The 25,478-nt window shown below is 51.6% G+C and overlaps 1 protein-coding gene across 1 annotated transcript in view; it reads left to right on the top strand.

Annotated features, from left to right (window-relative positions):
* The first annotated feature begins 2,352 nt into the window (after positions 1-2,352).
* The window catches only part of Dad (Daughters against dpp), a 37,268-nt gene continuing 14,142 nt past the window's right edge, over positions 2,353-25,478 (top strand). Inside the window, exons 1-3 of the mRNA XM_070656626.1 lie at positions 2,353-5,222; positions 10,939-10,989; positions 17,838-17,924. Of these exons, the coding sequence (XP_070512727.1) occupies positions 4,340-5,222; positions 10,939-10,989; positions 17,838-17,924 (1,021 nt within the window). The 5' untranslated portion in view covers positions 2,353-4,339. The remainder of the gene's footprint in view (positions 5,223-10,938; positions 10,990-17,837; positions 17,925-25,478) is intronic.

Raw genomic sequence — 25,478 nt, 5'->3', positions numbered from 1 at the left:
TTTAATTGGGCCGAGACATCCAGGCACCGAGAAACTCAGACGGCCCTGAAGAGTTTACTAAAAGAGCTTTACCAGCTGGAAGAGAGGGCGAGGGGGATTCCTCTCTCCGGGCGAAGAACGAGAGTGCAAGGAGATGTGGAGCGAAGAAAGAGGTACAGGCGGCAAGGGAAGACAGAACGAAAGAGAGAGAGAGAAAGAACGAGAAGAGAGGCTGTGTTCGCGCGGAGGCCAGGCGTCTGATTACTAGCCAACGCTGGACGCCAGACGTACATAACTAAATAACTTCCTAAATTCTATATCATTTCGGCACAGGCACCGACGGGTGAAATAGCGCGTCTAGACCCACGTCGCGACTCGTTGCGAAAGATAGAAAGAGAGGGTTGGTGGTGGCAGATTCGTGTTGGAGCCTGGCGAATGTGATTGCTGTCACTGCTCGCCGTGATTCGTTCCGTCGTAGTCGATTAAAGTTAAAAGGAAAATGCACGCGTGTGTCACATATTTTTTTCTCCATTAATTGGTACACTCTATGTAAAATAAATGGCGATTCCATTTTAATTTATTTTCTGCAACTAGGTTAATTTCTTAATCTGTAGCGTTTATTACTTCAGTACTATAGAATTATGCAATCGGATTTTTTTTTTTTTCTTTGAGGTGCCCGATCGTGCAAGTCGCTTCGTTTTTTTTTTTTATTTTTATTACGCAAATCGTGACGTCCGTCAAATTATGAATTTCAACCTTCGGCCAACCCTTTGACAAGCGATACTTTACGTTCGCCCAGGAATTCCAATTTTAATGCGAGTTTGACGCAAGCTCATTTCTCTAAACGTCGCTACCGGGCGACGGCGACCCTAAAATGTGGACGTTGGACTATCGGAAGGATCATAATGACACTTAGAAAAAAGCAGACCCCGACGCTTGTTACGCTACGTTACGACGGGGCGTTTCGATAGAAAAAAAAAAAAAGATAAAAAATAAAAAGCAGAAAGAGAGAAATCGAAATTACAGGCTCCTGAAACTACAAAGCCCCCGTCGCCGGGGCGAAGTTACACGGGCTGTTACAAAATTACGTTCGCGCGAAACGAGTTTCTAAAATTAGACAATTTATGAGCGACGATCCTTTCGGTTCCGCGCGATGGCATGCCATTCCGCGATCGCTTTTTTAGCATTTTGGCCAACTACTCGGCCTCGTTCTCATATTGGCCGACACGGCAACCCCAATTAAACGCGCATCGGCACATTTCTCTTTCGAGTAGCGCACATAAATTGCGAGATTTATATATATACGTGGATTATTAAACGGTCGATTAGGCAACTGGTTAAAAAGAAGTGATCTTTCCACCTGTCGATCTAAAGCTACATTTTCTTTTTTTAATGTAAAAGAATATACACAGACAATAAAAGTGCATAATAAATTTTTTTTATTTCAGATTAGACGTTTACATCGAAGAACGTTGACGACCGACCCGGCTTTCGGAACTTGAGCGAGTGTTCGGTAAGTACGATCTTTGGATGAGATGCAGCGAAGAGATGAAAGTTGGCAGGGAACGTCTCTCGTTTATGCGATTGCCTTTCGTGCCGCTGCGAAAAGTACTTTGCGACGATAATTTAAAAAGGTAGCGAGGCAACGTGCGCCTTCGAAGTATTCGTAGTCGACACGTCAGTCGCGCCACGACGTCGCCCGGTCGTTTCCTTTGTCATTCGATACAGCGGGCTTCCTTTGTGCTCGTTTCGACGAGGGACAGCGGTATCTCCGTCGGCGGGCGATATCGTGACTGAAATTTGTCCTGGAATTGGAATGTTGACCTCGGAGGTGGAGTGCACGACTGGCGCTGCGGAGACGCCGGCGTCAGTCTGCTCTCCGACGGGCCGATAATTTCCTGTCGCCGCGCACACATCTTTCCGGCTCCGCGCCGCATCCGCGATCGCCCTGGCCCTCCCCCGCCCCCCCTTCCGAGCGCCGGGGGAGGAGGCGAGATTCGATTTCGTCCAAGTGCATTTCTAAATTCGGCCACGCCGAAACGGGCGACGTCCACGCGCGTGAGGCCGCGCGATAAATAAACAGAAGGCGCGGAATAATTTTGCATATTCGAACTCGGTACTTCGAGGTTCAAATCCCAGACGCCGCGGCTGATTCACGCGCATTTGCATAACGCGCCGTAAAAGTTGCGATTCGAATTCGAAGCCGGTGGAAGAGCTTTCGCGGCCGAGATTCGCGCGCGGGGGCGGGCGGGACGGGGTGAAGGAGGCAAGGGGGAGGAGAAGGTGGAGGAGAACGCCGAGTCGCGAGCGCTGCCACCTGGCGACCGGCAGTCGCATCAGGGCGGTTGGTTGCCATGTTTGATGGTCTCTCTTTCGTTCTTGTGCGTTTAGTATGCTACGACCGGCTTGTCGGCGGTTCGGCGCGCCGTCGGGACGGGATCACGGGAGCGATAGAACAAGCCGCTTTAGCCGCCGGGACAGCAAAACGCCGAGAAGTGGAGGCTCTCGAGTGGTGAGGGGACGACGGTCGCTAGTGGGAAGCAGCCTGGTGCGCGCGTGCGCTCTCTCAACGGAGCGCCGGCTCGTTCACCGCCAGTCGCATCGCCGAGCTTAACCGAATCGGAGTTCGGATCAGTCGTGGTCAGTCGGTCAGTCGCGCGCAACAGTTCGTCGACTACGACGTTGATACTTGATCGCGGCGAGCAACGGCAAGGTGCCGAGGAAAGGAAGGAACGGGCTAGAAGGACGTGACGCGAGTTCGCGCGGTGATCCAGCGAGTTCGCGAGAGAAGCCGGAGAAGCGGAGGACTTGGTTCAAGTGCGCGCGAGACCCCGATATCGTTTGGCCGTCGTGGAAGCGCCATTCTCCGTGGCGCCGCACGTCCGGAGACCGTGCCGGTCTTTCCCTCTCCCCTGGCCCTTCGGCGCTCGCTCTCACGCGCCCGCCTGCCGCAGCGAGAACATCTCGGCCCAGCGAGCGTGCCGCGGGGGCCAGTGGCTTCAAGAATGTGACAGTGCGCGTCCTCGCGGTCGGTTGGACGGACGTTGAGCGGTCGAACGAGCTTCGAAGAGACTGACGAGCGGCGGATAGCAGTTCCCGGGGGAGTACAACGATGATCGTCGGGGGTCGTCGTCGCGACGTCGCGCCACGGTGAGAGCGTCCCAGCGGCAGCGGACGAGAAGGACAGACGATGCGAGCGGAAAATGTCACTCGGTGATACGCGAGCACGGATGACGGGGAGTGATCGACGGAGCGACGGTCGCGAGTCCGAGGTTGTTCGAGTATCGCCGCGGCGGCGGTGGTGGTGGTGGTGGCAGCGGTCGTCGTCGTTACCGCCGACGTGGTCATCGTCGCTACGCGGTGCCGCCGGCGCGCCGGGAACGTTGTTGTCGCGCGACGGCTACGTCGTCGTCGTCGCGCTTGTCGCCGCCGCGCCGACAGCTGCCGACAGTCGCGGCGGTCGCCCGTTGAGGATTTTCCGCGCAAGGTGCACACGAACACGCGCGCGTCGGTGTGCCGGGTCGCGGGGTTAAGGCACCGCGTCGCCCTCGATACGCGACGGCCGAGGAAAGTAAAGGCCGGGGCCGCCCCCTTCGCCTTTCTCCCCGGTCTCTTCTCGCGCGGTCCCCTGTACATGTGCGCGACGGATAAGGAGTCTATCAGTAGTGGCGCGCGCGCGCCCGTCGGCGGCAATCTCGGCGGCCGGCCGCGATGCCGACAGTGACCCGCGCACACGGTCGTCGCGCAGATCGCCCGCGGGGTGTCCGATAACGGCGGGGGTGCGAGCACGAGGAAGTGAATGAGAGTCCAAGGTCAAGAGACTCGACGCGGAGGAACTGATCCCGAGGACCAGTCGGACCTGGACCTTCTTCGTCGCCCGTTTGAAATATCATCGGGAAACGAGCGCCAGCTGAAGAGAGAAAAAGAGAGAGAGAGAGACTTGGACTGTCACGCTATTTCGGGACCGTGATCCGAAGTGCGCGCGAAACATAAATAAATACAGCGTCGCGACTGTGGTTTTTTTTTCTTGTGTGTGTGAGATAAAAAGAGAGCGAGAGAGAGAGAGAGAAAGAGTGCGGGCTCCACCGTCTGTGATTTTTCGTGTGCGCCGAGAGGTGTTTCCCGTCGACAGTGCGTATTTGATGCTCGAAGAGGAGGAGGAGGAGAAGAAGAAAAAGAAGAAGACGCGAAGGAGCGAAGCGGAGGGAGGAAGTCGCGTGTGCGCGCACGTGCGCGCCAGTGCGTATGTGCGCGAGAGATCCGGCCGCCCCCTCGCCCGGTCCGGTCTCCCCCAGCTTTCTCACGGCGGCTACGTTGAAAAGGACTGGCCACCAAATGCGCGTACCGCAAATCTTGTTTCATGTTGATGTTCTGGAGCAAACGGACGGTGCTCACTAGACGTCTGTTGAAGGCCAAGGTCCGTGGGGAGCATGAAACCGAGTGTGAAGCTCAAGAGGATTCATCGTCACGCACGTATCACCGCACGAGCAGCAGCAGCAACGCGAGCGGCGCCGCCGCCGGCACCGAGTACGGGAACAACGCGGCGCGCGGCAACGACGACAGGTCGGGCCGACAGGTGAGCAGAGTAGCGGCGGGGTACGGGGCACGCGGTGCCGCGTCCAGTCGGCTGCACCAGGGCTGCTGCGGCGGCGACGCCGGCCAAGATGACGACGAGCGCCAGGACCCTGGCCGGCTGCTGAGGTGCAAAGAGCTGCTCAAGACGCTCAAAGAGAACCAACTGGAGATGCTGCTGACCGCTGTCGAAAGCTACGGCGCCGACCTGGGCTCGTGCGTTCTCGTACCGCGCCAGCAGGGCCCGGAGGACTATCCGTACGACCAGCAGCTCGAGCAGCAGCCGCAGCAGCAGCAGCAGTACCACGTCGCCAGGCCGCACCGTCATCACGTTCGTCATCTTCATCAGCAGCGCCGCTACCGTCACTACCGGCACCACCGGTCCACCCGACACCATCGCTCGTCCTCCGTCGAGGACGACCAGGAGAGCTGCTGCTCCGCGTCCGAAGACTCCTCGTCCGCCTCGCCGATGAGGTCGGTGAGAAACAGCGGCGGCGACGCGTCGCCGAGAGGATCGGCCGCCGATCCGCACCTGCTCTGCTGCCAGATCTGGCGATGGCCGGATCTCGAGCACCCCTCGGAGCTCAAGAGACTACCTATGTGTCATTCCGCTAAAGATCCCGTATACATATGCTGCAACCCGTACCACTGGAGCCGGCTCTGCAGACCCGGTGAGTTTTTACTTCAAATTGGTTATTTTATATGAATAGATAATAATCTGCGTCAACTAAGAGTCTCGTAAAAAATTATGTTAACGATGCACGATCTTCTCCGGTAAATTTTCCGTATCGAGCATGTCTAACTCTCGCCGCCGGTGTCTAAACGACGGAATAATTTAAACGCCGTAACGTGCAGCTACATTATAATTCTAGGCAAACCGAGCGCCAATCGTCACCTGCTCAGACCTGTTTGATGTTAACAAGCCCAAAGGCTCGGGCCAGGGTAAAGCGGAATTTATTAACGTAGGCACAGTAGTCGACGTCTACCTGCTTGCATTCGGAACTGTGAATAAATATGGGCAATATACGAGAAAAGAGCCGACGATTTCCCGCCGCGAAGAGTCGGCCAAATAAACGAGAAATAGAAACACCTGTTACTTCCCCGGGGACAAAAATTTCGCCGTGAAACTGGGACGCGAAGTCTCGCGGGACCGACAATCGACGGCATTTTATGATATAAAATATTGGTAATTAAAAAGCGACGTCGGCTTTAATGAGATTAAACCGTAAAATTATTTTCGACCCTAATTCTGGCCGAGAAACGATTGAAACGTCGGGGCTTGTATTCTTTCGACGTCGTCTTTCTTTTCGAAAACGTTGACATGTACGTAAGCATTCAAGGCCCCGATTAGGGCGTCAGCCTTTTTTTCCTTTCCTCGAGTACGACTTAAGATTCCCACCAGGTGAACCTTCTCGGAAGGTGGGCCGGGTCCTAAATCTTATTTTACGCACGCGGCCACTCCGCCATGTCCAAACTTGTCATTATCTATTCATACCTGACGGGAATTTTCTGCGAGATTGTAAAAGGGAACGAGACGGGCGCGCTTGAAAGGAATTCATTCATCGGTGCTCGATGGGAAAGAGAGCCAATAGTGAGTCATCGATAAACTTCAGCTCGTGCATTCTCGTGGAAGCGAGGCGTCGGGAATAATGCAAGCAATTAACTTTAAAACGTATTTTAGTGAGCTTTGAGTTAGTTACGATCGTTGTTGTTCCCGGTAAAAAGCAAAGCGTATCGGGTTTCGACTTTTCGAATTCCTTCAAAGGAATGTCTTTCGAAACGGCGTCTGGACCGTAGCAATAATAATAGCAGCCGTGTTGGAGTGAGGCAGGTCTTCGCTGTTGACGCCACGTACTCGCTGTTCGTCATGTTAAAGAAAGCGTCGAATTTATGGGCCTCGTGGCACCGGCCCGTGACTCCGACCCGGGCCCGTCGCCCGACGTGACTTCGACCGCAAAAAAGCGTCGCGTCCTACAAAGCAGGAAGGGGGGGATGAGAGAGAGAGAGAGAGAGAGAGAGGAAACGAGCAAGTAGGCGCCAGCAAAATGCGCCTTTACGTAACCCCGGCGATCGTTTAACCCGCCGCCGTCGAGCGAATTCGATCGTGCGAACCGCATGGAGTTTCAGCGCGTCGTTTCGACCGAATCTTATTACATTTAACTGAGAAAAAAAAATACACGACTGGTTCGTAGATATATGTATGAAATAAAATTAATTTTAATGATTTAATAATTGAGGCCCGCTGAAAAAACAGGAAAGCCTGCGTCTTTTTTTAAATTTTTTTTCTGTAATTTTAATTTGCGTATCTCGAACACGTACTCGGGCGCGCCCATGTGGCCCAAATTATAAATAGGAAACTTTATATAATAAATATTCTGCAAACAACGAGCTCGCGCGAGATTAACGGCGGATAAACGCGTGCGTCGCCCGGCATCCGCACGTGGGCCGCGTTAATTAAGCCGATAAATAAACGCCGGCTAATTGCGCCTTTGCCTCCCCGCAATCGTGGGAACTTCTCACGATAAATTGAACGATTTTTGTGCCCGCCGGAATATTGATTGCCGCCGCGGGACTGCCCTGGCCGGCGCCGGCGGCCTAATCGCGACGACGTCGATTCGTCACGGCCGAGCGCGCTTTATCGATAAGCGCACATTGCCGGGAAATCACGAGCGATCCGCCCGCGACATCATCGCGGAAAAAGGCTCGCGGGATTAAATCTCACGTTTCGTAATTAACGGGGCGAGCGACGCCCGAGGAAAACAAGCGGATCCTTCGGATTCCACGCTGAGGTTTCCACGGCTAATAATAGCGGGGCCCCCGCGGCCGCGCCGCATATGCACGCGCGAGGAAGAAGCCGGCGGCGCGTTTGGGGAAAGAGGCGGGAGAAAGCGAGCGAGAGCGGCGAAATAGTCGCGTCAGCTTCTCGATGCACGAGGAAAGACGGGGAGGAAAAAATAGATCCTTGACGCGCGTCGGGAAGAGAACGAAAAGTAGATAGAGCCCGTATTATGCCGTAAGAAAAAAAAAACGGGAGGAGCCGGCACTTCCCAACGGCCACACAATCAGAGTTATGGCCAGAAGGAAATGAGTCTAAAAATAAAACGTATATTGGGCGAGTCAGTCGCGCGGCTGGCGGAAAGACGGTGACGCGAGAGAGTGGGAAGGGTTGGTCGACCGGCGACGGCACGGCAGAGAAAGAGAGCGCGAGCAGACGCGACGGACGCGACGATCCGACGAGGAAAGAGCGAGTTCTCGGGTACGCGAGTTAAAAAGAGAGAGAGCGAAAGACGACGGTGGAAGAGAGAACGGGGGCGCCGCGTTGAGCATGTGCGGATAGGAAGGGCACCGACGGCTAGGGGGTCGGCGCGCGGGGGCCACCGTCCGTCGCGGCGGAACCGTCGGCGGATCGCACAAGAGAGGGGCCGAAGGGGGACACGAGGTGGGACGCGACGACCGCGACAGCCGCGAAGAGAGAGGGGACCGCAGCCCGGCGCCGCTGCGTGTCATTGCTGGCGCCAGCTAATTGTCGAGGCCAGCCGGCATTAGCCGAGAAGCTGACCGAACTGAGTCGAACTCCACCAAAGCAGGCAGGCAGACAGGCGAGCAGGCAAACGACGGCTACCCAAAGCTTTAACCCAACTCGACTTGGGTCGCGTTGGGCGGTCAAAAATCGCGCCACCGATTCGTCTCGGGCTCGTCTTGGGACGGAGATCTCGGCGACGAACCCGACGTCTCCAAGGTACGGTCTCGGGAGTCGAATCAACTTCTGTTAACGTCTGAAAAATGAGATCTTTCACCTCCGTTTTCTTATAGAAATGCATTTGTCTTTTATGGACTGTTGACAATGATTAGAAGTTCCCCGATGGGAAACGTGACAGCATTCGATGCTATTACCTTTCCGTCTTTTTCTGGGACAAGTGTAAAAACGCGTCCGCTCGCGACGCTGACCTTCGTCGATTGAAATTTTTGCGATCCGCCGGAATTGAGGACAGCGTGGGGGCGTCGGGACTCTTGGGTCGGTGCCGGTGTTTATTATACTCTCGATTTCTGGTACGCGCGTTGATAGTTTGATGATTTCGACGGATCGGGAATAGGTTTCCTAAGAATTTTAGCTCTCCCCCGCCGTGGAGCATTCCGAGAGCACTTACGGCCCGTTGTTCAAAACAAAGACCACATTACGCGCCGAGGTGATGCTCGCTCGGCCAAGCGTTGGCATTCGCATTATTATCCTCCACGCGGCGCGTAAATCACGATTTTGCGATGTATGATACGTAACGGCAAAACGCAGCTTGTGACGAACAAAAAGTGGTCTCTTATTCGCATTGTAAGAAGCTTCTTAGCCATTTAAAAAACCGCTGGGACATCTCGGTAATACTTTTTTATATTTTCATATATATATATATTTTTTTTATGTATCCCCGTTTATTTTAGCGCACCGTGACGCACGCGTTATTTAGCTCGAAATAACGCGCGTGTTCGATCCTATTTTTCCCCAGTCTGTTTCTCACGCAGCCTCGCCGATCATTGTCGGCGCGATCGATAGCGTGTGTTAATTAACGCCGGATCGCTTATCGCTGCGCGAATCGCTCCCGCGGTGGCGCCTTGTTTTCGTAACGCCGTCTTTATCCGTTTTTTTTATTTACGTCTTTTTTTTTTTTTCTCGCGCAGACGGCCGCCGTGGCGGCCGGTTAATAATTCACGCCGGCGAATCGATTATCATCGGCGACGGCGGCGGCGACGGCGGCGGCGTGTCGTCGTTACGCAAATCGTCGCGGCTCTTTTATCACCGCGACTTTCTCCTCAGCTCGGTGTTCCTTCACGTCCGAAAAACGCGAGGCGACTTCCGTCTCTTTCGGCGCGGTCCGCCAGGCATTCGACAAACGCACACGCGCGCAAATTTTTTTTTCTTTTTCTTTTTTTTTTTCTTTTCCCTCTCGAGAGCGTTCCGAACCGGTTCAACGAATGCAATAAAATTTATCTCGCGCGGCCGACAATCGAATAAACAGGCCTAGAAATAGGCGCGTCCCCGGCCGGAGGAGAGAGACGCCTCGGGAGTTACGTAACCCTCGCGGGAGCGCCGCGCGTTTATAATAAGTGCCTTAATTAGGGGCTGAAATATCGCCGTTTAAATCGCGCTCCCATCTTGTTATTTAAATCGTGCCAACTGCGGTCCGAAGTTTGAAGTGCGTCGATGAGTGACACGCCGCGCCGGCTTTATTAAAGCTCGGCGGCGGCGCGGCGGCCGGCTCTGGAGAGGGATCAGAGCCGGGCGTAATCGAGAGAGAGAGATAGAGAGAGGAGAGGACGATAAAGAGAGAAGCGGAGTCGCGAGGAGGATCCGAGTGTAGGCGCGACGGGCGGCCATTACACGTCGCCGCCGCGCCGCGCTTATTATCTAGGAATTTCGGAGCTTTTCCACCGGCAGATACGCACTTTCCTGCACGGAAAGCCGAATTCAAAACGGATGTTATTTATAGATACGCCAATCAAACGGCAGCGTCAGCGCTCGATTGCGATCTGCGATTTTAATCGGTCCATTACGTAATATTATTATCGTCTCGGTTCGCGAATTTTTATTTAGGAAACCGATAAGAGCTCGATATTCAAATGACGCTTCAGACTTTGAAAACAGCTAGGGTAAAAAAAAAAAAAGACTCCGCTGACAAATGCCATATCTCGTCATCGTAGAATAATTTCTGCGAAATACATTTTTTTTTTTTTCTTTTTTTTTCCCCAATTTAATGCGGAAAAAAAGTTTTTCTGTGTTATTCATATTAAATTCAGCGTTCAGGTTCGGGGCCATAATAACCTGAAGAAATTTTGCTCCCGACGACAAGAATTTTTCGAGAATGCCGTTGCCTTCGCGCTTAGATGGGCCGTCTCGATCTCTTAGACACGGGGGAGCGTCGGGTTACCTTGACGAGATACTCGCGCCGCAGTTTGTCCTCTATTACTTTCAGGGCGATACATAAAAGGACGAAAAACGGCATACCGGTTTCGCTGGCGCTCCGCGCCAATAATAGAACCTGCTACTTTTGGTTTGCACTTCTCTAACGGGCGCCCGCCGTCACGATATTTCGAACGTCGTCGTCGCCGTTCGGTGTCATCAATTTGGTTTAATCGAGAGCCCCAGGAGTCGGTTTTTCAATAGCCTGCGATCGATACGGATGCCCCGAGCACCGATATCGGCCAAAATAAACAGATATCCCAGCCTTGTTGATGTATTTATTCATTATCAATTTTAATATCGATTTTAATTATTTAGATGGTAAATGTAACTACGAAGATAAGCTCTCGATTCGTGCTTGACTTTTTATATTTAAAATAGACGTAAATATTTTTATACAACGGTACATTATTACACGGTGATATATTTTTCTGTTGCAGAGTCGCCGCCACCCCCGTATTGCCTTATCGCCGACAGACTGAGACCCGAAGGTAAGTGTTTCATCTTTCACGCCGTAATCAGAAATGCCCGCCAGCGAGTGTGCAAATGCGTGCGCGCGTACATTGTCTTCTCACACCCATAGCGGCGATAACTCACGTTTATTGCTTGCAAACGTTTACCGTACAAGCGGCGAGGCTCGTCTTTCCTAACGCGCGTGTCGCGTCTCACGACCTAGCCCAAAGCAAGGTTGGAGATAATCCGGGACGAGTGGCAGCGTTCCCATCTTTCGGAACATCGCGCCAGTTGGTCCGCGATCGCTCGAGAATTGCGAACAATATGCAATGAGATTTTAATACATTATGACTCGGTATCCGTCTTTAATTCATTCTTTTTTTTTAAATTAATTTTAATTACTTTTTTTATTTAGTTTTTTTTAAATTTAAAACAGTTTGATTGACGTAAAAGAAGCAAGAGCAAATAACGCTCTGTATTGTCCTTTTTAATTAAAAATAAAGTTTACCTTTAAATATAATTACGTACAATTGTAAAAAAAAAAATTTTTTAAGCACGCGAGTCACGAGCGAAATTAATAAAACCATAATATCGATATACTTCTCTTTGTGTCCCGGGTGCTCGAAAAGCAATCGAGAGGACGGCGAATACGTGGCATTCCGATCGCACGAGGTCCGAGTCAGAGGTTCTCACACTTTTCACGACTACGCGCGGCCGTGGATTCTTCAAATGATAAATAGATCGTTCCGTCGCGAATAAAACCGACGATTTTATTAGATGAGGTTGAGCAAGAACAGACGCGCAGCATTCATAGAGGTCGGTTTATGATAGCATTCTAGTCACACGCATCGAGGGTTCTCAACCAAACGCGAAGTGGCGTTATTCCGTGAACAGGATCCGTCTTGCCAATTTTTGCAAATAATTTATTGCACGCCCACTCATTTTTTATATATATATATTTTTTTTTTTTTTTATTTCACATATATATGCGTATGTCCGTGGCATAAATTGAGATAAATGTAGAAATAAAATAATCCTAGCCAAATGGGAGATCGAAATAATGCGTGCTCACTTCTTTATGATCATAACAACGTGCTGTAAACCGATCTTGTTGATCGCAGTGCGCCGATAGATTTCACGATATCGCCGTTTCAGCGGTTGATCAATGTATCCGCTGTACTGGTCTCCACCAGGTGCAGACCGAGTGGTTTCGCTTGCATCGTTGCAAATATAAAACGCCGATGTTAACAGTTGACGGAAAAATACTTGTAATTGCAAACCTGCGATTTGGCTTTTTTTTTTTATTTTATTTATTTATCATTATTTTTTAAACAATTTTAATGCGAGAAACTACATCGTTAAGTATTTCTCGATTACGTTCCCTGATAAATTAATTAAATTCAATCGCGAAGCGCCGATGAATCTATAATGCGATAGGCGAAGTCGCCTTCCGCGAGCCGCGGAAAGGCCCTGAAACGATACTTTCTGCCTGGTGCTCTTCTGGTTTCGACTACCGTCTCCCGTGCGTTTCTCTCGTCTCTCCTACCGCGGCCGAACCTAAACTGGTTCTCCCCGGGATCAATGCGGACGCCCGAGCGCCCAACACGTGAATCCGTTGATAGATTCGCCTCTCGTCTCGCCGAGAAATCTCCCGCGTGGCTTCGCAGTTCCGGCACACGACGTGAAATAATTAATAAATACCATTACAAGTGCTACTTGAGCGGTGGCGTGTACGTACGTACGTGTGTCGAGCTAGACGTGTGACGAAGTAATAGCGGCCGCAGATTGGAGGAGAGTCGCGCGTTTGCGGTGACGTTAGGCGTGTATCTATAGATTATATAGTGGACGCACTTACATACAGCAAAAAGAGAAAAAGAGAGAGAGAAATACCGCTGGGCGCGTGTTCCGCGTATATCGCCTGAGGTCAATATCTCCTGTCGATAGAGAGAGGACCGTGTATCGTATGCCGCGGCTCGCGGCTCGCGTTTGCACAAAGAGGAATTCCGCCGATGGGTCCAAGAGCGGCTAAATTCTCGGGCCACGCTCGCGTCGAGATATGCGATAAGCGTGGAAAATGCGCGGGCGTTGAAGCGGAGCGGTTTCCTCTCGGCGGACGGCGCGGGACCTCGCCTCTCGTCGTAAATCTGTCTTTCGGCGGCCGCGCGAATTTATGCCCCCGTCGCGGAAACTGGGCCACCGTGCGCGCCGGATAAAAGTACGCCACTTGTTGCTCGAGGTTCGGGAACCCGCGGGTGGGATTCTGCGGGGGAGATGCGCGCGCTATCCGGTTGACCGTGGGAGGAAAAGTAAAGGGATGAGCCAGTGGTAAAGAACGCGGCAGCGTCCGCTCGTGCTATCGCCTTCAAGTCTTTCCCCATCGAGCGGCATCGTTTCGCTTCCCCACGATGATATCAGACCGTTTTATTCGCGATTCCACGTAGCACTTATTTAATTAAAACATTGCGCAAGCAGAGACCGCACCTACACGAAGATTGTGACAGACGACACGGTACCAGCGTTTTCCCTCTCTTTTTTGTACGTTCTCCGCGAGAAAAGAAAAGAAAAGAAAAAAAAAAAGTGTCGTCGAGCGCGAGTGTCGGAAACTTCGTCGCGGAGCCGCTCGATTTTCGCACGTGCTATCTCGTTCCGCCAGCGCAGTTGCGCAAATTTCAACGAATACGACGAAGGACGTAGCGCCGCTCAGTCCCTTTCAAACGCGCGAGGACATGCGCGTGTCGCGCGTTTACGCGGTTTGACGTTTTTGATTTCTGCTCTCCTCCCACGGCTCTTCGCGCAGGTCGAGCTCCACGTCGGCTGCACATCGGCGGCGTTTAATCTCGCGGTCTATCTTGACGGGCGCCGAAACGTCGAAAATAATCCGCGCCGGCGAGCGACCCGGGGATACGTTCGCAAATTAAACGAAAAGAGATAAGCGCAGAAGCTGCAAGAAAGCGTGGAAAGTGCAGCTAAACGCATTCGCTAACGGTCCACCTGTCTCGAAAGAATGTACGACGCGGTAGTGGATATAACCGGTTTTAAAATGGGCTGGGCTTTGTTATTTCACCGACGGAGCGAGTCATTGTGAGGAGGGGAGGGCGAAATATTGAGATGAAAGGGATCGCAGGGACATCTCGCATCCCTTAAGTGGTCTCTCTCCCTGCGGCGAGGGCTTGTTTCGTTAATGGAACGGCGGGCTTTTGTACGCGGGCTTTCGGGTCGGCCGCCGGTAATCCCGCTGCTAATTCCCGCGAGAGGGCAAGGGCACGGTGAGAGCGCAGGTAGGGCCACCGCAACTTTAGCGCCGGCCGGCAGGGTGGGGCTGAATAAGACGGAGATCCCGGAGAACGGAGGCGCCTGTCGCCCTGGCTTTACTCTTGTTCACTCGCCGCGACGTCCTTGAATACATCCCTTCTCTGCTTCCTTCCGTCCTCCTCTCTCCCTTTTTCTCTAGGTCTTTGTCTCTCCTTTTCTGCCTTGCCTCGCGTCGCTCTGCCCGATTTTTCCCTCCGTCTTTCACCCGCTCTGGTCGAAAGAGCGAACTCGACCGGCGCACTTTGCTCCTCCTCCTTTCTCTATCAATCCTTGAGTTTCTTTCCACTCTTCCTCGTTTATCGCGTCTTCGCTCGCCCTCCGCGCGCTCGTTCAATCAATCCTTTCTCTTTAAAATAATGCGATATCTCGCTCCCGCTCTCGCCCCGAAGCTGAAGTTGATCTAGAACGCGCGGAACACTGCTGATCGCGAGCCGTCGCGAATTTATCGTTGATCGGAGAGATCCGTCGAGGAAATCTGTTATCGGTTATGCGGTCAGGAGCCGGCGTGCGCTCGGTATGACGAAACTCTCCCTCGTTCTCTCATCTTCTCCGCGCTCCATCCTCCGCTCGCTCGCCTCTGGTTTCGCCGCTCAACCCGCGATCGGCGGGAGTGGCTCTCTCGCATTCCGGTGCCTCCTTCGCCGTACCGATCGCGCCGCCGGCGTTTGCGGACCTCGAGAGCGGCCGGCGCGCTGATTTCCGGATCGCGAGAGCCTGGCGAGATGCCGCGTTTGAAGATCCGTGCCGGCGAGATTCTAATTCGACGCAGCTTGCCCGCTCGGTAACGCCGAGAGCGCGGCATTGCAACGCGACGTGACGTCGATCAGCCTCCCAATGTCGCGGCGGATTCGCGGCGTCGCGGAAATCTCGGGGGGGAAAAGTTACGCGAGCGTTTGCGGAGTCTCGTTCTCGGGAATCGCGGTAACAATGCTCTCGGTCGTCTCGCAAGTGAAACTCTTTCTCGTCCGCGACTCTCTTCCCGAGCCAAAGCTCATAACTCACGAATCCGCTCACCTTGGAAGCGAGACCGAGGCGGGCGCGCGGTGGCGCCGCCCGGCCCCGAATCTTCCGCGTGCAGGCTATATATTTTTGCAAACTCGGCGGTGACACTATCCCTCAGATTCGCGCGGCACTTAACGGCTTACGGTGACACGCGTAATTCGCGGAATTATATTTACGCTCCCTTTGTGGAGTGGACGCGCGTGCCAAAATCGCGCCGCGAGCTTCTTCTGTTCGGCCGTACTTTGTAAATAAATTGTGTTTGCCCGACATTATGACGTTGTGTGTTGGACGTCGACCGGTGGATGGCGTATAATAAACCACGGTCTCGCGTGTCAATTTGTTTCTTATCGGCCGCATAAATATTTGCACCGATAATCGCCCGCGCGCACTGATTCTTCACCGCGTCTCGCGACGTTGTCGCGTATCTGAAAAATCGTGCAATCGTCGAAGATACCTGAAAAATAATCAACGTTCGGCACATTGCGATTTACATTCCGCAAGTCTAGTAATTAAAAAAAATTACTGTTTTATTCATTAACCCAGATATTTCCAGAGCGCGCGTCATTTACTCTTGCTTCTTTAACGTTACAGAAAACTGTTTTACATATAATAATTTGTGATATAACATTTGACACAAATTCCTTTATAAAACGCGTCAACCTACGCAGATGTAAAATACACAAAAGTCGAAGACAGAAAAATCGAAAAAAAATATTAGTTAATCAGAATTTGCGTAACAGAATTAAGTATTCATTAAATATCGGCCGTATTAAATTTTATCGAGATAAGCGAAAAAAAATATAAAAAATAAGAAATAATTTGACGGGAAAGACGAGCAATTTTTAGGTACAGTCTATACCTTGGTCTATACATATTTACGTAACAAGAGCCTCTCGCGTGGGAGACAGGATGAGGATTCGGTGAAAGAGAGGTAAGGGAGTTCTATGGAATTCGCTCGGCGCGACGCGACAGCGATGGGGGCGAGGCCCAGCAGATTTTTAAATAATTGCGTCCTAAAAATAGACGGCTCTCTTCTATCCTCGTGATATCCTTGAGGTCCCCGGTTCTCTTGTCTTTGCCTTCGCCGCTTTCTTTAATGTTCTCGTGTGCGACGTGGCAGGAAATGCTTACCCCGTAGGAACGAGATTCTGGAATCCAAAAGGAATGCGACCGTCTCCTCATTCCGACTTGTTCTTCTGACGTCATCCTCTCTTTCAGTGAATGGGCCCTGGCCTTCTATGGTCTATCCCTAAAACTATTAGCATGTTTTTCAGGCCTGAAGCCTTTTGTAACGTAGTCGTAAACGTTTACCACGTGCAATTCGCGTTAGAAAAGAAAAAATAATGCTGCCCTGAAGTAGTTTATTTTTAGCCACGGGTTGTCTTCATCTTTTGGAATTTTTTTATCGAAATTATTTTATCGAATTAAATTCAATAAAGCTGGAAACTTGTATAGACTCCTGGTCCGATAAATTAGTAAAAGCTGAATAAAATCACTTTTTTTTTTTAACGAAATAATAAATTCTAGAAGACAAATAAGTCACCACGAGCGAAGAAAAAAAAAAAGGTTTTAAAAGTCAGTCGCTCGTAGGCAGATTAGCATTGTTTCGTTGGAAATTATAATTGGCCGTTCCGTTTGCTATACGAGACTTTTGCCACGGCGCACGTGAATAAATTATCCGTTTCGAGCGAATAATTATTTTGGACGATTCTGTCACCTCCTTTGTGCCGCCACGAAGGAGAAAGGCAGGCCGGGAGGGGAAAAAGAAAAGAGACGGTTTCCCGCGGGGCTATGAATCACGCGTCTGGCGATTACCTTGGCGGTTTCTCTTTCCTCTGGCCCTGCGAAAATTGTCGCGCTTAATTGCCGCGGTCGATCGTGAATTCTCGCGAGCAGCCGTCGATGCATGGCGCAGCTTCGACGCGAGCTGAACGGTCTGGGAACCGTTTATCACCCTTCGACCGCAAATGAGGAGGGTACGAAGGATCATTTCGCTCTCTCGGATGCGTCTCTCGCATTAAGACGCGGTGACGAATCGCTTCGTCGTTTGGCACGACGCATCTCGCGCGCCGCACCTGCGCCGGCAGAATCGACGCGCTTATTCTGTTGAAGCAGAGAAATCCGAGACCGGGTGTTGCGTCAATTAGTCGCTTAGCGGGAGAAACGTGCAGTCATATGAAGTTACGTGGAGCCTCGTCGCCGGTGTTTACCGACAATAAGCCGTTTATGCAACGCCGCGAACTACCTTACCCGGTCCACGGAAAACTCGTCCCGAACCTACCGCGATACACGGACGCTGGCCGTTCCGACGCGTCCGCCTCGCGAAAATGCGTTTGCGATCTGCACACTTTACATTCCCCGGTTTTCTTTTTGTCTGGTTCGCAAGTACAACGACGATGTGTGTGCGTGTCGCTCTTTCTTCTCTCTCTCCTCCTTCTGCTCTGGATATAAAGCGAAACATGTGCGGGAGCGAAAAAAGCGGCGCGCGAAAGGAGGGAAGGAATTAAGAGAGGAAGAAATAGTCTTCGCGCGAGGAAAGCAGCATCTCAAGGGGTTGCCCGTTTATTTTCAGATCGCGCACCCAGCGAAGGGGATCAACGTCGGTGCAGAAACAGCACGCCTCTGCCACTTCCCGGCTCGCTTACCACCAACGGAGAAGGTAACTATGTCTTCAAGGTTATGCATGGCCCCATATGACCGCCGACCCCGCAACGAGAGATATACGGGATGCCACGTCGAGTCGTTCGAATGATAATAGATCGTCCAAACCTCGGTCGACGTAAAATTTCGGGAAAAATAAGACGATCCATTTCTCGTGTCACGTACATTCCTTTTCTTTTTCTCTCTCTTTTTTTTTCTTTTTTTTTTCTCTTTTTTTTTCTTATCTTTGGATCTCACGGTCGATCCGAGATCCCTACAATGGGGATCCGTGACGCCTATGATCGATGACTGCGTCTACACGATCAACGTTGATCGATTTCCCTCTCGTTAATTCTCGTCTGAGAAAAATGAAAACGAGTTCAATTTTAGGCGAGCCTGCCCCTTCGAATTGCGAGAATAAGGTTGAAATTCGAAAGTAAATTTCAAAAATAAATTAAAGTCTCTTTCTCACATTACGTTATCTAAAGAAATGACGTTTTTTTTACGTGTGGCTGTACTTGTTTACGTTTAGTTTGCACCGCGCCGTGTGCAAAGAGCACCGCGTTCCCGAGGGAGATTTCTCGGAGGGTAGGGATAATGTTTCGCGATCCCGAACCGCGGTCGTCGAAGAAATTTCCTCAGCACGCGCGTTCCGCGGGGCTGACGCGCGCGTAGCTTTTCACGCATGACGCACCGCACGGATCGCGAACTCGTCGTTTTTCGGGCCGGTCTCGCGCCCGCCGCTTCGTGGAACGCCTGAAACGCTTTTGGCCCCGGCCAGAAGCAGGAAAGTGAGCGCGCTACGCTCGGCGCCGACTCGCGCGACGATCACTCTCGTTTCTCCGCAACGTTGTTCAATAATTTTCCGCGATTGCGCCACCGGATTTTCTCGTCGGAACCGCTCGAATTCGCAAGTTATTAACGACGGGAAATAATTTGCGTAAATAAAAAAAGGGGAAAAAAAAAGTAGACACGTTAAACTGGGAATTTTTTTTATTAAGTTATTACAATTGAGTGTACAGGAGAAAAAAATTTTGGATAGACTTGTAAATTATGCTTTATAAAAAAAAAAACGAGTAGTTTTGTGGGAAGATTGTTTTCCATATCGTAGAGGAGAAAAACGAGTCGCAATTTTAAGTAATTGTAATTTTCGTGCTGACGGTGATGTCGCAATGAGTTTGTCTTTCGTGGTTTTTGCTGTTACTAATTGCAAGTGTTTGTCTTTGCCAATGCAAAGGCCGCTGCTCCAACGTCGGCAGACGTCGCATTCCTAAGCCAACAGCAAATTGCGTCTGTCCGGCGGATCTCGCGATATTTTACAAGAGCGAATAAGAGACGACGCGTGTGTTCATGCATTTAATCCGAGAGTAATCGCGTAGAACGCAATTTATCCCCGGCTCCAGCCCGTTTTCCGTTTGAGAGAACGTTGCTCGTGACAATTTAAAATAAAACCCCACGGACTTTTTTTTTTTATTTCTATTTCTGCTAATTGCATTTTGATTACGTATCTTAAATAAAAAAAAATTATTTTGCTCTTTATTCGCTCTTATTTATTGCTAGGCTCGTGTCTTCGAATTCTCGATTAAAGTTTCCACCGGAAACGGGAGTCATCCGACGCGATTGCACTTTCATCGGCATAACGAATGCATTCGCGCGACGTAAAACGCGGCGATGTAATACGCGACACGTCAAGTTTCGAGCACCGGAGAGGATGACACGGAATCATAAACACGCAGCGCGGCTGGCCTTTTTATTTGAGCCGGTTATAGATAGAACGGCGCTTCCGGGAGAGAACAGAAATATCGTTCGATCGAGTGCGTTTCCCGCCGGTCGGGCGCGATCGTCGAGTCCCTCCCGGTCAGCTCGGCTAGATTCATTTATTCGCTTATCAACGCGGTTGGACAGTTTCAACGATTTGTTTGTCGGGCTCTCTCGCTTGATCGGAAGTTTCTACTCGGCGGAATACGGCCGACGGGCCGATCCATCAAACGGTGCCGTATGTCGTCGGGGCCGCTGCATCTGGCGCAGGACGAAATCCGGAGGACCGTAGGGACCGGTGCTGGAACGCGGGGTAAGAGTAGAGGGGTTGGCGGGGAGAAAAGCCGGCTCCCGGGATGCAGGCAGGTTTGAGAATGGCACGATAGGTCGGTCGGTTAAGGTGGGTGGCATTCGGCGCGACTGTTTGAGGGAACAGGGGGACCCCTGGCGCCAGACAGCTGCCGCGTGTCTCGACCTCGCTCGCCTGGCTCTCTTCTTTCTCTCTCTCTTCGCCCGTCTGCCGCGGCTCTTTTCCCTCGGCCCCGCTTCCCTTGTCCACATACGTGCCGGTCTGCACGTTGTATGCACGTATATGCGCCTACGTGCCCGACTTGGTTCGCTATTTTATTGATTTATTTTGGCGCTAGGTCTCTCCCTCTCTCTTTCTCTCTCTCTTCCTTTTTCTTCGGTCTTTCTCTCTATTGCTTGCTTTAGACGTCCGTCGTCGTGCCGCCTTCGGCCGACGATCGATCGAAATGCGCCGTCAGTCTCGCCTCTCGAGAATCTTCATCGCGGATGAGGAAGACGCATGATCCCCCGGGTGCCGGGATTGACTTCGGAAATAATATACACTTGAGCCTCTCGAGTGTTCAATAATTTTTAATAATATTTGAAAAAGCTCGCATACATAAAAACGTGTCTCAGTTCACACGAGTTAATTCACATATATCGCGTCAGTGATTCACCCCGGCCGCGTATATTAAAACCATTATTACTCCATTAAAAAAAAATTTTTATGATTCACGGCCTTTAATATACACATCACGCGACGTTAATAAGCCGAATAAGATTTACAACGTTCCCTCGCTCTGTCATTACATAACTCTTACGTTATTATCGTGCCCGTTGTATTACTGTCGTCGTATTTTCCACCGCGCCGTTCGCAGTCCACCCATCCCGTGGTTTCTCGCAAAAACCGTCAGCGCCAGGTAAAAACGCGTTCATCAATTATCTCTCGCGCCCAGCGCCTCTCGGCTCTACCGAGATAAATGGTCCACCCACGTGCGGCGCGCGATAATCCGTCGTCGCGCGAATACTTTACGACGCCCGTGGGGTTCGGGGGATTGCAACATGTTGCGTGTGGGTGCCGGGGGGAGAGCCGGCCCGGAGGAGATGGCCACGTGGACTTGCATCCCGAAGAGCAACAGGTTGCTCGTGTCCGTTTCCTCTCCGCCGGCGCGACGTCGCCGGGTCCAACCCTTCTCCGCATCCCTTCTCAATGGGGCGGTCGCCGACTGGCGCCATCCCTTGGCGCGATAACCGAGGTAAACGGACGAGCACCCCATTCATCCCGGCTCCGGATCTCCCGGGCCGGGGTCGCGCCGGGTCTTTCTCGGGAACAAAAGCGGCGTGGCGTGTCTCGTATAACTTTTTACGGACCTTTTGGGAAAATCACCTTTCGAGAAACGCTTTCCGAACCCGAACGTCTCTCTTGGCGCCCGTTAGCTCGAGTCGTTCACGTCTCGGCGACGTTTTAAATTTATCCCCCGCTGTACTTTTTCATTGTATCAGTTCATTAGCGTGAAACGCTTAGGACGCATTTACGTGGAATGTATATATATCGCCGAGCTGTCGTTGCTTCTGTAGATACGATAATTTAGTGTTTTTTTTACTCTTCCTAATCGGTTAATCGGTATTGCATCATGCCACAACAAACCGGCCGGATTTTCGATAAAATTACCCGTTACAGTGCTCGTTTTTGTCTCGGTTTCAAAATAGCTGTATCTTGGACGTCACGGTTAAACCGTGCGAGAGAATCAAGGTCGTCGCAATCTGGCGGAGGAGCCGGATCGAAGATTTTAAAGGGGAGAGAGCGGATGCTGGGCCGGCGTGCGCCGGCCGTTTCGTTACAGCTTCGCGCGTGACGTTTCCAGATCTACGTATACGTTTCGCGGTAGTGAATGAAAAATCTGCGTCGACACGCTTTTCCGGTGGCAGGTCGCGACGAGGGGAATCCGACAGGGAAACATTTACGCAGCCGTTAGCTAGAGTTAACGGTTCGTTAAGCGGGAAAACAAGCGGACGACTTTAAAGCGCATCAATTAGCGGCCTCGGTGTACGCGGCCTATCATTTCGAGTCCTCGCCGTTGACGTGACTCATTCGACGCGATTTCCTCGTTCGTTCATCATCGCGGCTCCCTTTGGCGAGCACGGCTCTCGCTAAACGGTTCTAGTATTCGCTCGCCTTCCTCGTCTCCGCTGTTCTCCCTCATGAAAACTCGTTGAATCGTCGTGTCGATTGGAGGGCATTGGAGTCGCCGCACTCCAATTGATAAATCTGCGTCGCGAATTCTCTCGGTCCGGCTCGCCCCAGCAATTTCGCTCGCGCGTGCCGCAGTTGAAGGGTTACGAGATGACTTGGTTCGCGTACCGAGATACCGGGGACGATCGCACACGAGCCGGTCAATGGAAGAGAGCTTAGCGACGACGCATGCAGCGACATGAATTCGAATTGGATCAGGCCACTTGAGAGGGAATGAAATCGCGGCGCGAAATAAGCCTTTTAATAAAATGACGGATTGATTGCTCCTCGTTGTCGTCATCGTCCTCGTCGTATTCGAGCACGGGAGAGAAAAAGAGAGGAGCAAGTATCGCAAAAGCGGTTCGGTGTCCCTCTCGCTATCTCTTCCTTTTTTCTCCTTCTCTTTCTCTCGGCTCTCGTGAGATCCGTTTGGGTCGACGGCCTCGATCTTTCGATCGAGCGAAAATAGATCCAGAAGCGCACTTCGTTAACTGTATATTTGTGCCGCGGTATCATTCGCGTAAACGCAAACTTCCAAATCGCTGCTTCCCGACAATCCCGAGGCGCCCGTTAAATCTCCCCGGTACCCTCGAATAATTAACTGGACGCGTTGCATTTTGACGCAGCGGTGCAGATATTTCTTTCCTTTCATAAGTAAAATTTAAAAAAAAAAAATATTTATACAAATATCTTAATGAAAGAAGAATCCATTACACAACAGATTTATTAAAACATTTCGCCGATTTTGCTACGCGGCCTTGATTGGAGGGACCATCGGCATCTCGCGTGCTCGTAACCGTGGCGTACGTGATCGCGATTTTTATCGATAACATTATTGACCTACATATAATTACGACGAGCGTCTCCGAGAAATAATTTGCATACCGCGCGGCCGCGCGTGCATGGCACTCGCCGAGGAGAGACGGGACGAGTCGTCATTCGGCTCCGCGAGATGGTTAACTCTCCGTAACGAGGAGACTCCGCCGACAAGCGCATCTCGCATAAATATCGGCGTAAATTACAATGCAACCCGCGGTAGGCCCGGTTTACGAGACCACTGCCGCGCCGCGTCCGCGCCGAGATAATCGGACTTGCTCATTGTCCGCGACCGATCGTTACTTTGTCGTCGTTAAATTAATAATTAAATTATACCGCGGCGGAACCAGCCGCCGGCGAGACGTGGCGAGGCCTCTCTAGGGAGAAAGAAAAGAGATACGCGCACGAGGCCATCTGTCAAAGTTCGCCCGCTCTTCCGAGAATCCCGCATCTTCTTCGCTATCGCGCCCGGCCGAGCGTTTCAATCGGCGGCCTCCGATGCTGCGATCGCCGCGAAATCGTGTCGGTGCGCGCACTTGCGTCACCGACGAAAATGCCCGGAAAAAGATGCATTTATTTCGCGCCTGACGCTATCCGGGAACCGCGCTAGGACCTCGGATTACGTAAAAAAAAATCTACGATATAGCGCCGTACTTCTTTTACGCTCCTCGCATTCATGAGGGTCGTACACTCGAAAGATTTAAAGGAAATCATTTTTATCTCCTCTCGTGAAGCGTAACGCTTTCTGCGAGCAGACATTCGCGCTCCGCTGGCGCGTGTTTGCGGGCAAGCAACGCGGAGAGATATAGGGAACAAGTAGGAGCTAGCGATTTGAGAGAGCGATCGAGGGATCGAGGGACGACGGGGGAGGTAAAATAGAGAGCAGCGAGAAAGACAGAGAAAAGAGATAGGGAGAGGGGAAACGTGGAGGCAGACTGGGGAATTAAGTCTCGTATAACGTACACTCTTACGCTCGCTAATGATTGTCGGGCAATTTCGCTATGTGTGCCCCAGATTTTTTTGCCATCGTAATTTCAGACGCGCATCAATTGCCCCGCTCGAACGAGACTCGACGACGCGGACGGAGTGGTTGTCCGAGAATATTTCAGCTCTCTCACCTCGCGATTAACGCGAGCAATTTTTTTACGTTCGGCCCGAATCGATACCTCTTCCCGTGAAAGCGGGAAAAATCAGCGACGCGGTTAATCGCGCGGACGAATATTAGACAGTTAAAGTGGCGATTCGCGATAATTTAAAACACATTTATTACCCGTTCGATTCACTCTTTCATCTTGTTTTTACGGGCGATTACAAGCCGTCGCTAATTTTACAAGACAAGGCACGTACTTTTACCTCGCAAAGATCATTTTGTATACGGATACCCGATCGCGACGAGTAAGATTACCGTCCTTTGCTATGAATGAATAAAATGCAAACACGGTTTTAAAATTATTCAACGCGCTTAATAGATACATTCTGAGTCACGATTAAGTCATTTAGCATTATCTGTCATTTTTCAAGCGCGGTGATAAATCGCGAGGAGATAAGTCGGGCACGCGGCAGCATCTCGAAACTGGCCGGGCGGTACTTTTCGTCTCCCATTTATCGTCGATTATATTCGCGCGGAAAATAATCCACGGCGTCGTTAATAGGACGGAAGAGTGCCGCTCGATCAAAGGAACGTTGATACCTTCGTTCGCGGGTCGAAGGAGATGAACCTTCCGTTCCTTCGCCGGGCAACGTTTACCGAATTTTTGCGGATAGCAAAAGCTACGCGGCCAAGTACCGCGCAGTTAATCGCGTGTCGTCGTCAAGTTACACGTGTTGCGCGATTATCGACATCGGACCTGTCGATCGATAGAAAGGCGTTCGCTCGCGCTGCTACCGTTGCCATAAGTTACGCCTCGTCGGGCCGTTCAGCGCCGAAAGGATTAAAGGATCGCGGCCACGCGCGACTCGCCTCGCGACTATTAATAGAAGACAGAAGTCCCGTGGAGAGGAAACGCGGGAATACGTTGCTCCCCGCGTCTCCGGGACACCGGGGCGTTTCGAAATCGCCGGGACGTCAAGATTCTAGGCGCGCCGGAGACTTCCACTTCGTTTAGTGCCCCATCTCCTCGGCCCTTTTGTTTTCGTCGAGCGGAGCGATACGCGCGATCGCAACGCGCATGCCGTGCATCACGCGATACGCGTGTCGCACGCGAATACGCGCCGAATGGAAAAAAAAAAAAGGGTCTGAAGGTCGCACTCAGGAATTCCGCCGGTGCAATGACACGCGGACGTTCGTTTAACCAGGATCGATAGGTTTGCCTCGAGCGGATGGGCCGCGCGCGTTCGAGACTTAATGACGGGCTTCGCGGATTCGAGCAACGCTCGCGCGTCTTGTCTTCTCCGCGGAATTTCGCTGGAGCGCAACATTCCGATTTCCTCGCGCTGCCGGCGCCATTGTACGCCGGAGCGCTCTTGCAAAATTATCGA

The sequence above is a fragment of the Cardiocondyla obscurior genome, linkage group LG05, assembly GCF_019399895.1.
Source record: "Cardiocondyla obscurior isolate alpha-2009 linkage group LG05, Cobs3.1, whole genome shotgun sequence".
In the NCBI taxonomy this organism is placed as follows: domain Eukaryota; kingdom Metazoa; phylum Arthropoda; class Insecta; order Hymenoptera; family Formicidae; genus Cardiocondyla; species Cardiocondyla obscurior.
Note: the sequence above shows the minus strand (reverse complement) of the source record. Positions and strands in the feature narration are given on the sequence as shown.